We start from the raw sequence: 13,230 nt of genomic DNA on the forward strand, positions 1-13,230 counted from the left end.
TATCAGGCCCAAGATTTTGTGATGTATGTAAAATTTTAATCATATACTTCCAACAATATACAGTAATGCTAAGTTGTTGATACTAAGAAAATACTTACTTGATGTACAGTTGATTTGGTGATAGAAATGAAATTGAAATAAGTGTTTAGAAGTATTTAGTTACCAGAAACATTTGTTTACATTATGACTTTGCACATAATTTTGTGCCTTCTGATTTAACTCATAACTTGCTACCCTTACCAACACCATCCCAGTTTTACTCAGAATGATTCTCTGCCTGTTCACTTTCATCAGCAATAGTTTTTAGATTGCCTGGTCCTTGGGCTCTCCAGATGTATTGCTATGCAGGAAAATCAACAATAGCCAAGCAGGAAAAGGTTGAGCACACTGTTAGCATTTATGCCTTATCTACATGATTTCGGGCAGTTTTGCCAAACATTGGCCAGTTTTCCTGTGGGAAACGCGAGCCCTAAAAGGAAGTGGACATAGCTAAAGGGCTACATGCCACATGGGACAGACTTATTTTTAGAAAGGCATTATAATGCCATATTTGGTTTGAAACAATGTGACAACAGTCCATTATTTTATTAAATATAGATCTGGCTTTTCTGGAGTCAGCCACTTTCCTCTTACATTGTCTATCATAGATAGATCCATAGTGCAAGGATTTTTACATGCTCATCCAGTTGGTGCAGGTCTAACTGGACATGCAGATTAGGTGCTTCTTGTGCAGATATTTCCACAGAGGCTTGCTGTGCATATTTTATAGTTAAGACTCTGGTCACATTACGTGGTTATTTTTTGTGGGGAAAGTTGTTTATTTTACTGGATGTTTGGGAGGGGAGTGAAGAGGCAGAGGCATATGAAGTTTACTGTAATTGTCTTAAAGGAAGAACTCATTAAATGAGACAGTGATAATAAAAAATCTGAAGTGAATCAGATTTGAAGACGGGTTTAAAACAAAATAAATCTAAGCAGCAGAAATACTTGCTCTTGAGCACTGCAGTGTTTGGATCAGTATGATTCGTAGGTTAAAACAAAAACTCTTATTCTATCATTTGTATTTGAAGTGTCAAGTGTTTCTGTCTTCTTTTCCCTATAAATTAAACTCTTATTCTATCATTTGTATTTGAAGTGTCAAGTGTTTCTGTCTTCTTTTCCCTATAAATTAATTTAATTGTAATAAAGTATGATAATGGATTTCTGAATTGCTTTCTGTCTAATTACAGACCTCCTCCTTCTCTCTAGACCAGGCATACATCCCAAACAACACAACATGCCAAATACATATTTTGTCTTTTGGTTTGTCTGCCAACATTGTCTATCTCAAATCTGGTAGGAAGGGGTTAGCACTGATGTACTAGGCCTTGTCCCTAGTACACTTTCTTCCACATAGTGTTTCTTCTTATAAACCCAGGCAAATAGGCTAGGCTTATAATCAGATGGTTAGAAATACTTCAGGGTCTAGCTTGGGTAAATGAACTTCCCAGGGTTGTGAAAACTAAATTTAAAAAAAAAACAAAACAAAAACAAAAACAGAGACACACACAGACTTTTTTTTTCCTATTCTTTTTATTTTTATTTATTTATTTATTTATTTATTTTTTTTTTTTTGGAGCTGGGGACCGAACCCAGGGCCTTGTGCTTGCTAGGCAAGCGCTCTACCACTGAGCCAAATCCCCAACCCGCTTACTATAGACTTTAAGATCTATCCATTGTACTGTTGTCTAAGGACAACAACTCCAGAATCCACGGGGTGGCCTGATTTAGTACTTCCAGTTACCTATATGTTTATGTTCATAAAAGGTATTTCTAGGCTGTTCTGTGTTTTAGGTGATTGAGATTTGGAAGGGAAACCTTTAAAACATTAACTACTGAGTGCCTTCATAGTGTTTCATATATTTAAATATGTGTAGATCAACTAACCTCTCTTTGGTTCAGCTTTTAAATTGTGCTGTTAACTTTAAATTGGTGGCAGTTTTATTGTCATCATGGGTTCCCCCCACCCAGCCCTCTCTGAAAGCAATTCCCTTAAATATATGTGAAAAGCAATCTCTACTAACAATTTTCTACTAAAATCCAACAACTTTGATTTCTACCCAAATCCCTTCTCTTGTATTAGTATAGAAGGATAACACTATAGGACAGAAATCCCATGGTTCCTAGTTAAAAAGCAAGTAAGGACTTGAAGAGCAATTTTGGCAGCCATGAGGGACCAATAATGTATGTGTTCAGTTCTTGAAAGCTCAGATCAACCATGGAGGTGTTTTGTTTTTTAGCTTTTTATTGTTATTAAATGAAGTCATTATTTATGCTTCTTTCTAGGATTCTTGTTTTGACATTGAAAAGATAATAGACATTGGCTCACTCTCCATGGAGTAGAAAATGCTTACAATTCTTAGACATGGACATTCAGTAGTGTGGTAGTTAGTGTTCCCACCTCCACAAACGTAAAGGTTTCTAATCAGTGCTACCTTTTGCCCCTCCTTTCACTCTCTCCTTCCCTTCCCTGTCCTCTCCCTCTGTCCCTCCCTCCCGTCTTTACCTTCTTCTTTTTTTCTGTCAATAGTCTCAAAGCATCCTGGAGCCATAATTCAGTAAGATGGTATTGTGAGGACTAAGATAATTATAGCCTAAAAACATTTCAGTAATTATGATTTAATGAAATTTAAAATGTTCGCTTCTAAACTGTGGTGTTTTCTGACTGACATTACATGGCAGGTTCTTATTGTTAAAGTATTTGGTAATTTCTTTATATTTCTGTGAAATTTTTTACTTTTCTAAGTTACATTACATAGATTTTATATTTTAAGAAGTTTTTCTTTCTATTTTTTGTTTCATGTGCATTGGTGCTCTGCTTGTGTGTATGATTGTTTATATGAGGCTGTCAGATACCTGGGGACTGGAGTTATAGACAGTTATAAACTGTTCTGTGGGAGCTGGGAGTTAAACCTAGGTTCTCTGGAAGAGCAGCCCGTGTTCTTAACTGCTGCACCATCCCTCCTACCCCTATTTTATGTTTTCCAATGTACTTTTTATCAAATAAAATTTTTGTGTATATTTTACAGTTTTAAAATAAGTAAAATAAAAGTACATCTGCCTATAGTCAGGCCAAATCAAAAAGTAAAATTCAAAATACTTAAAAGAATACTGATTTTTTTTTAACATTGTGTGTATGGGTCATTTAATCTGTGTGTAAATATGTGGACCATGTGTGTGCAGCAGTTTCAGAGGACAAAGGAGGGCATTCTTTAACCTGGAACTGAAGCTATATGTACTTGTGAGTGGAAATGGAGCCCAGGGACTATGGAAGAGCAGCCAGTGCTCTTAACCACTGAGCCATCTCAGCAGTCCAAGTACACTAATTTTTTTTTTAAATGGATTTTTTTTCTTTTAAAGATAATGCCTAGTCTTCTCATGTCCTCCCCTAATCACTTATAAACAAGCCACATACATGGTAAGATTTTTACCCACTTTGTTTTTATGTTTAAAAACTTATACATGGTCCATACTCAGGAAGCAGAGGCAAGCAGATCTGAGTTCGAGGCCAATCTGGTCTGCAGAGTGAATTCCAGGCTACACAGAGAAAAAAACCCTATCTTGAAAATCAAACAACTGGACTGGAGAGATGGCTCAGCAGTTAAGAGCACTGACTGTTCTTCCAGAGGTCCTGAGTTCAATTCCCAGCAACCACATGGTGGCTCACAAACATCTGTAATGGGATCTGATGCCCTCCCTGGGTGTCTGGATACAATGAAAGTGTACTCACATACATACAATAAATAAATCTTAAAAAGAAAAAGAAAATCAAACAAAGACAGAAAGCATTGTACTTACTATATAGTAGTTTAGGTTTGCTTTTGTTAACTTGACCCAAGCTACAGCGATTTAGGACGAGGAAACCTCAGTTGAGACTATGCAGAACTCTAGGGGTTCTTCACCGTGATTGATGTAGGAAGGCCCAGCCCACATTAGGCAGTGCAGACCCTGGTTGCTGCTCCTGGATACTGTAAGAAAGCAGGCTGAGTATGAACAAGCCAGCAAGTAGCATTCCGTGATGGGCTCTGCTTCAGCTCCTGCCTCCAGGTTCCCACCCTGTCTTCTCCTCTGTGATGGACTGTAACTGGAATATCTATCTCTTTTTGCTTTTGTTCTTGTGGTATTTACCACAGCAATAAAAGAGAACATGTTATTAGGGGAAGGTATAAGGTTTGGGGTTTTTTCCTATTTTCATAAATCTTGATAACTTTTATCTAAGTACTTCATATGATTACTGTACATAACTTCTATTTTTTAGAACTCTCATGATACATCCCTTAATGTAGGTATAGTATTAAGACATTAATAGATAAAGGTGTTACAACTAGTAGTTTTTCTTTATTTTTCAATCCCATCAAATTATAAAAGCTATTATATATTTTTATATATATAATATAAAATTGAAATTCAACTTGAAAATATTTAATATTTTTGATATTGCCAAATATTATAACATCTTTGTTTCTTTCTTCTTCCTTTTTTTTTTCTTTTTTTTTTTTTTGGTGTTACCTTGTTTTCTCAGTCAGCAAGGCAGGTGCTGTATCACTGAGCTGTAGCCCCAGTGGTCAGCCCTGCTTCTAAACATACAGCAGAATTACAAGTTAGAAGATGCATGGGCAGTCCACAGAAAGAAGCTGTCTGTCTTCAGTACCACTTAAATTTTATTAATTTTTTTTCTCTTTGGGCTTTTATCCCATCAATTTACATAGAGAATTTTAAAAATATATATTTTAGAATCACTTTTAACAGCTATAGTTCACTTTTTAAGACAGAGCTGCAGATTGAGGAAATAGCTTAGCAGGTAAAAGTTAGGCTTTAGATTGGCACACAAGGCTGACAGCCTGAGTTAGCCCCTCAGATCTGCTTTTAGAGGTAGATGCAATCAGCTATAGTCTAAGCACTTCTGTGGTGAGATGGGGGACAGGGAGAGACAGGAGAATCAGCACATAGATCTCAGGACATCTAGGTTACAGTGATAGTACATATGAATGGCGCTGCCTCAACAGTGTAGAAAGGAAAGAACTGACTAGAAAAAGTTTTCCTGTTTCCACATAGTGTGCTGTGCTACATGCTTTACTTATATTAACACAAACACACGTGTGCAAGCACGGGCATGCACACACACACACACACACACACACAACAACAACAACAAACAAGATTATGCAACCAGTATAATACACTTTATTTATGAAAATACATTTTAAAGATAAGACATGGGCAAGGTATGATTGACACATACCCGTAATTTCACTACCCAGAAAGCTGAGACCAGCCTGAGCTCTATAGTGAGACCCTGCCTCATGGATAAATAATGTATCTGAGTGGGTTGCTTTTCTATTTTATGAAGTGTTATATACAGTTTTTTGGCATTATTCTTAAGAACTTTTGATTTGGGCAACAAACTACTTGGGAAGAACAATCCCATCACTTGTTATTTCTCATGGCAGCCTTCTGCTGCATTTTCTCTGTTTGGGTACTTTGCTTTTCTTCCTGCCATTCTTAGCTTTCTATTTTCCAGATTGAGTTTACAAAGATTATGTATTCAAAGCACTTCCTCCAGTTCCCAGAGCCTTATTAATCTTGAGAAGTTACCCAGTTGCCCTATTCTCACAGTAAGGTATAAAAAATAGACAGCCATACCACTGTGATTTGAACTAAAACAATTTTGATGTGGGAACAAGAAAATACCACTTACTATAACTTCCTTAAATTTTAATCCACAGACTGCCTTAAAGGGGCCTTTCTCCCAGTCCCACCACCACATATGACAGAGCTAAGGATGAATCACTAGAAATGAGCCACATCTAGCTTCTAGATTTTATTTAGTGACATGTACTAATGAAAGGAACACGAACTGTGTAGTGGTTTTAAGGATACTGGTCAGGCATTTCGTACAATGCCCTTCAAGAAATTGGTATTTTTCTCCTGAAGTGATGAATTTGAAAGATAAAGATAAAAAGTAAAAGCCATTTTTGTAACACGAGGAGTGCCTGCTAACAGAATGACTTCCCACTGTTGATGCTGATCTTGGTTGTCTTTGTGAGACCAGGTTTCTGGGTCTCTCCCCTGCATGATTACTCTTTGTACCGAGCCCTCATTCCATACTGTACTTTCAGTCCTCCGGAGGAAGTGTGTCCATGCTTCTGATGGAGTATTGCACTCTCCTTCCTTGAGGACATAGTGTGTACTCAAGCTATTTGAAATTAGCCTGCCTGGGTGGTATATCTCTTTACCCCACTTATTTAATCCATTTTATTTTTAATGTAGAAACTCAAAGGTATTTCTCTCATACTCAGGACTATTAGTATTACTTAGTATTACTTTATCCCTTCGTTGCTTAAATTATTTGGCTTAAGTCATTAGGAGCATTTTCCTTGTCTGTCCGTATCCTTCTGACAGACTCATCCGTGTAGGCATTGTCTTATGGGTAGCATTAGTGTTATGGGTTACTTGGCATGGTTTGTGGTAGTAATAAAAGAAACCTGCATGTTTATTTTTCTCTTTTTGTCAATACAAAAATGCTGCATGGTTTTAGGGAAGGGGTGTCAGTCTTGATTTCACCATGGAGCTCTTGTTCCTTTTATTAGCAAATAGTAAACTTGTAGATGCTGACTGTGCTGTGTAATTTACCAAAGTGATTGCAGGATGGTATAGCCTAGTCATTATGTGTGAGAGATCCAGTTGTTGTATTACTTCACCAAGACTTGGTATTTTGATTTTAGCCAGCCTATTGTGTGTAGTTTCTGAACTATTTAAACTGTCTTATTTTGTTGCTTAAAATACAAGAGACAAGATACAATTATTTACAGTTTCTTGATAATTGTAAACTGCAGCAAGTATTTTTTTTTTTTTTTGGTTCTTTTTTTTCGGAGCTGGGGACCGAACCCAGGGCCTTGCGCTTCCTAGGTAAGCGCTCTACCACTGAGCTAAATCCCCAACCCCAGCAGCAAGTATTTTTAACACTCATTACTATATGAAAAACCAAAAAGACATACAGGTTACAGCAGGATCTAACATTGTTTCTGGGCTGAACATACATAAACTTCAGTTGACAGCAGCAGCAGTTAGGTGAATTTAAAATCATTACATAAATCTTTCTGGTCACATTGTGAAGGACATGGATTTGTTTTCAGAACTTTGTGAGATTTGTAATGTTACTATTCTGACAAGAACTTATTGAACTGATCATTAGAATTTTGGTGGGTGGGTTCATATGGGTTGCCAAATCAAATAGATTAGTTCCAAATTCTTCAGTATATTTTGCAAGACCAAGTATTTTAAGCCAGTGGTTCCCATGGGACTCTAGTTTGTTATCATTTTTTTTTTTAGCAGGTTTCAGAGATTTACCATGTGAGTTCTCATTGTCAGTTCTCATGATCCATGGGCAGGGGCAGTAGTTGGTTGAAGACTGTTAGGGAGTTTGGACACCTGCAAGCATTACTGATACCTGCTCACTTTTGTTGACTCAGAGACCATTTTTCTCTTCTGGAGGAAGAAATGGGAAGTTTCCTGTAGGGCGTTTGCACCCTGGACCCTTGTTTGGTCTTCTCTTGCATTCTTGTGCAGAAATTCTGGTTAAGGGCCTTAGCTTTTCCATTTGATAATGTGCATGTGAGCTTTGTGTCAGAGAGTACATTAAGTATTACTTTAGCTCGGTTTTTCATGATAGAAAGCACCTTGCCTCCTCCTTGTGGAAACTTGAATGTTTTTCTGTGGAAAACTGATTTTTTTTTAGCAGTTCACTTTTCTTTATACAATAGAAAAGTCATTAGCTTCACTTGTTTGCACTGCATAGGGAATATAGCATCAGATATGTGCAATGAAATGGCACTTTTCTTCCACCTTATCCACCACTATTACTCTTACTTATTAGCCCCCTGAAAAGGTAATAAAAAAGTACAGGCATGGATGTGTGTTATAGCACTTGAACTACATAAACAATGGGACCCTTTTACACAGATCCAAATAGATATTCATCTTATTAATGCTCCCGGTCCCCTCTTCCTCTCTTTCTACAGGAGTCTCCCCAAGACAGTGCTATCACCAGAGATATTAACCGCACATTTCCAGCTCATGACTACTTCAAGGACACAGGAGGAGATGGACAAGATTCCTTATATAAAATATGCAAGGTATTTTGCATTAAGTATTGGTATTGGTTTTGAATGGCAGTTCTGCTTCTTTGAAATTATATAAAAGACAAACTACAAAATGTAATTTGGGGGCTTGTTTGAGGGGTTTTGTTTGGAAGGCTTTTGGGCTTTTTGAAACATGGCTTCATGTTGTCTAGACTGTCTTCGGTGTCATTATGTACCAGAGGCTGGTCTTAAATTTGTGTTCCTCTTGTCTCCAGTTTCTAAATCATTGGGAGTACAGATGCATTTCACCATGCTGTCTACAATGTGTAATTTGTATTTGATGTTGAGAATTGAAAAAGAAAGACAGCAAAAGAGATGATCTGAAAGCCAAAGATAACACAATTTTAGATCATCAAAAATCAGGAAGTAATGAGGCTGGAGAAATGACTCAGTGTGACAGCATGCACTGTGCTTCAGAGGACTGAGCTCAGTTCCCAGCACACACACCTAGTGCCTTACAAATCCACGATCTCTGGCCCCACAGAACCCAATGCCTGTGGACTCTGCAGGTACCTATATCTGTGTAGGTCACGTTGTTATGTTGAAAATCGCTCTCAAACAGGTAGCGTTTTTTAAGTGTAACAAGGAAATAAATAGAAAAGAGGGCAGAGAAAACAAAAGAAACAGAAGGTAGAATGAAGGCCATCTACTGGGTGAGAAAAGCCATTGCATTATGAACTCAGAACCACTGGGTCTGCACAGGATTGTGTCTATCAACAACTGATCATGGATAGGACCCTGGTCCTATGGGATCTTATTTTTCCCTACTAAACTTTTGCTTACTGAAACATTCTGGGAGAGTCCTCCTCAGTTGTGTACCCACTGGTGAGCCTACCAGGCTCCAGTGTAGAGTTTCAAATCGAATCCCAGTTAAAGTAAATGGATCACCAAACCAAAAATGTATAAATGTGGGAAAGGGATTTGTCACAGTGTTTGTTGACAGGTGTAGAGAGGAGTAAGAGAAGTTGAGTGGAAATAATTAGAATGTATTATATACACGCATGAGACTGTCAGAGAACAAGTTTGGTAACCAGAGAGAGACACGGAATAACTGAAGTAGTCAGTATAGCTAAATGTGAAGCTTAGCAAGACAAAGGTCATGAACTTTCCTTATGTAGTTCTGCGTTTCCCCAATTCTTGATAGTACATATTTAGATTTTTTTCAAATTTGGTGTGTAAAGCACCTAGGGAGCCATAGAATGTTTATACACATTGTAAGTGCAGGAGTTGGCTCCATGGATACACCCAACAATAGTGCCAATGCCTGTTCAGACGGGTTTGTAGCACTGCGGCTCAATGAGTAAGTGATGGTAAATACTGTGAAAAAGACCAATGACTGAACACTATGAAAGCAATAGCCTGTTCAGTTGTAATCTACTTTAAATTATATTTATTCTCATCTTACAGATAAAAGAGTATAAGTAGCATACATCAGAGCTACAGAGTTAAAAGAGGTTGGGAACAGACATTTTTAGCCTTGTCCTGACTTCAGAACCAGTCTTTGATATTTTTCTTCTCAGAGTAAGATAGTTTTTTTGTAGTGTGTCCAGGCAAGGCTCAAAATGTGTTCTTAATAAACCTCTACTTAGGATTAAAAAGAGAAAACTATCAGCTAGTTTTTAAGATAGAATTCCTGAGAACACATTAGATGATTTGAACTATTGGGACATTTAAACTTTAGAGAAGTCATTCTTGAGTTTATAGTTTTAATTTCTCCAAGATACTCAAAGCTGTTATTATGTTGTAATTTTCTTAGGTCCTTTAGCAGTTTCTTGGTTTTATCTTTCATACATTGCCTCCAACCATTCCTCACCATATTGCAGAATTCTCAGAAAGTGTCCCTGTGTTCAGTGTCTCTGCTTCATATTTCTGTGTCTACTTCCCATCCCTTGATCTTCCACCTCTCAGCCTCACCAGTAACTTTGCTCTCTTTCTTTCTGCCTGCCATACCACAGAGACTTTCCCAGGAGCTCAGATGGTGGTTCCCCATCTCTACATGGTCCTCTTGAGGTCCCTCTCACTCTCAGACTAGCAGCTCTCAATACTGGATAATGTGCCCAAATCTGCCTTAGCTTAAGGTCTCAATTCCTAAGTGCTAGTTAGTCTCTGTCATAGCCTTGGAACAAAGTTGGACTTTCCAGTTAATTTAAAAATGTGTTTATTGTGAAAACTTCCCAACATAGAGAAGTTGATTATTGGGATGAATTTCTGTATATTCCCTTCATGTCCATCTCTCTCCACATTGCTTCATCTGTCTTTTAATACTTGAAAGTGAACTGTTGTCCCTCTCAGCCCTCTAGTGCCATCTCTATATCCAGAATTCCATAAATACCTTCACCCAGCTGGCGGTGTAAGAATCCATGAGGACTCTCATCTCAGTTGCTGCAGCCCTTGATTGAGTAACGTCATCTTTTCCACCATTTCATATTCCCAGGTTGTGTGATATGATGGTTAATGACCCTTAGAGTTGTGCTCTGCCTCTGTGCTTACTCGTAAGCTCATTGCTTGCCGCCTTATGTTGCTGGCAGTTCAAAAAGAACTGCTTTGAATTCGTAGCCCAGCCTTTGGGGTCTAGCCTAGTTTTGTGCCATCTCAAAATTTGCTTCATGTTTACCCCAGAATTAGTTCATTTGTATAGCTTCCACCAAAATCTGACTAAGTACTATAGTCATAACACAGTAGAATGAAATAAAACCCCTTATTCATTGGTGACATGAATGTGCCTGTGCCTGTGTGCATTCATTTACTCCATCATGAACTCAAATAGTATATTCCCTTCTGTTCTCTACCTATGAAGGTTCCATATATATGTATTTCAGCCTGCTACATAAAATTGCTTAAGCTATGCTAAGCCCTTTGCCAGAGAAGACTAAGTAAGGATAATAATAAGTCAATATTATGATATTAGCAGTTTGTGTAAGTAATATGAACACAATCTGACAAACACAGGCCTCTGACTTGTAACTGCTGTTTTCCAGAGAACTGTATTAGTTATTAGCCATGATAATTTTCAACATACGCCTAGCAATATTGGCCCTAACACTAATTTTTATTGTAAGGTGTGGAAAGTGGTATGCTTCCTGGTATTATAAACAGATTCTCTCTGAAACCTTCTTTTTGTATCTTTGGAAAAAAATTATACATGCTTCTCATCTTGTAGCCCTCTCATCAAACAAGATGTGATAAGGAACCCTAATAAAATGACAGTGAATTCTACCCGAGGTTATGAACAGAGGACTGTTATCTGTAAAGCTGTGGTTTCTCTAAGCTAATGATAAAAACTATCCTGATAAACAGCCTAAAAGACATATTCCAAAACACCTAATTTTAAATTCCTTTCTCAGGATATAGGAACCTTGGTACACAGTATTGGGAAAATAAGGGAAATTTCAACAGAAACAAATTTATCATAAAGGAGATAGAAACCATAGGATCCTACATCATTACTTTATGACAGTGGTTCTCAACCTTCCTAATGCTGCGACCCTTTAATACAGTTTCTCATGTTATAGTGACCCCAACCTTGCAATTATTTTCATTGCTACTTAATAACTGTAATCTTGCTATTGTTATCAGTCATAATATAAATATGACAGGTTGAGAACCACTGCTTTATGGGCATCCCCCTTTCTAACCTAGCTTACATGAAAAATACTATTGGTAACCCAAAAAAATAAAAACAATAAAAAGCAAGTGGAACAGAGAATGGACTGTGGGGAATGTTAGGTGTCAGTGTTCTAGTCAAAAGAGTGTTCACAGGCAATGGGAATACTCATCTACCGCCAAGGAAATTAAAATGATTCTAGAGCCATCACTCTTATCAGAAAGGTTCTCACTGTCTTCACCGAAGCCTCTTATACAGATAGATGATTGAGTAACTAATTAGTGCCTAGGTGAAGAATACAGCCCTCAGAACACTGTAGAGTCGTAGAGAAGATGGGCATTTAAAATGTGGCCTAGTAGATGCTATGACAGCCATGCATGTTTAGCAAGAACCTCGGAGTCATGAGGAAAAGGGAATTAGAATGCTTTGGGGGACTAGAACTAGGAGCTGTTAGAACCTGATTAATGCTCTACTCATTTCTGGTAGACTTTGTCCTTGACCACAGGAGGCAGTATGGTGACAGTGCCTTTTACCATAAAGACAACCCTGGGATTGGAGAGATATATTAGCTTCATTCTTTCAACCTCAAAATGTTTCAGTGAAGCTTGTATAGCATCCCCTTGGTTCCTGTCTTCAAGGTCTGAGAGAGAGCAGGCATGGCCCATGAATGTCTAATTCATTTAAGCACCCTTTTTTTCCCTCATGCAGGCATATTCTGTGTATGATGAAGAGATTGGTTATTGCCAGGGCCAGTCCTTCCTCGCGGCTGTGCTGCTTCTCCACGTGAGTAGCTGGGTCTGTGTCACTGATCCATGTGCCTGACTTAAGCAAGGCTTAAGGTTGGGCTTAGCCACATTCTTAGACGGAATCTTTAGCTTGTGTGTTTACAAACTTACTTTAACCTTAATGGCACTATGAAAAGAGATAGAATGAGGATAAATAGCAGTGTTGAAGGCTAGTGGAAGCTTAGATTTTTCTCAGGAGATTTAGATTTCTGCATTGGTTGACCCTTGGGAACATTCTGTAGTCTGTAAAGTAGCCACTATCATTAATATCTGTTTGGAAATGTATGTGCTGGGAAGAGAGCATGAATTTCTTTAGTATCATTTTATTCTTGGATTCATTTAATAAAGACCTTTACTCTCCTTCTTTTCCTTTTTTTATCATTCATAGAAATGTCAGCTGAACAGACATATTAGTCTTCGTTTGACTTCCAGCTACTGATTTATCTCTTTGTCTTCATTTTTCATTTCAGCAAAAACAACTTAACTATCTTTTAAAAGAAAGTAGCAAACATTTGAGCTTGTGTCTTATAAGGACCAGGGCATTCTGCATCATAATTGTAATGTGATCACATCCCACACTGATGTCCTGCCTTGCACTCAGTCCACAGTCAGTGCCCCTCCTCCCAGTGGACATATACTTCATTAGCTATTGGTTATTCTG

General features: G+C 37.8%; 1 protein-coding gene across 7 annotated transcripts in view; it reads left to right on the forward strand.

Annotated features, from left to right (window-relative positions):
- The window catches only part of Rabgap1 (RAB GTPase activating protein 1), a 118,012-nt gene that overhangs the window by 76,648 nt on the left and 28,134 nt on the right, over window positions 1-13,230 (forward strand). For all 7 annotated transcript variants that reach the window (XM_039105274.2, NM_001107841.1, XM_039105276.2 and 4 more), the window contains 2 exons: window positions 8,061-8,174; window positions 12,493-12,567. In XM_039105274.2, the coding sequence (XP_038961202.1) occupies window positions 8,061-8,174; window positions 12,493-12,567 (189 nt within the window). The remainder of the gene's footprint in view (window positions 1-8,060; window positions 8,175-12,492; window positions 12,568-13,230) is intronic.

The sequence above is a fragment of the Rattus norvegicus genome, chromosome 3 (genome assembly GCF_036323735.1).
Source record: "Rattus norvegicus strain BN/NHsdMcwi chromosome 3, GRCr8, whole genome shotgun sequence".
NCBI lineage: Eukaryota > Metazoa > Chordata > Mammalia > Rodentia > Muridae > Rattus > Rattus norvegicus.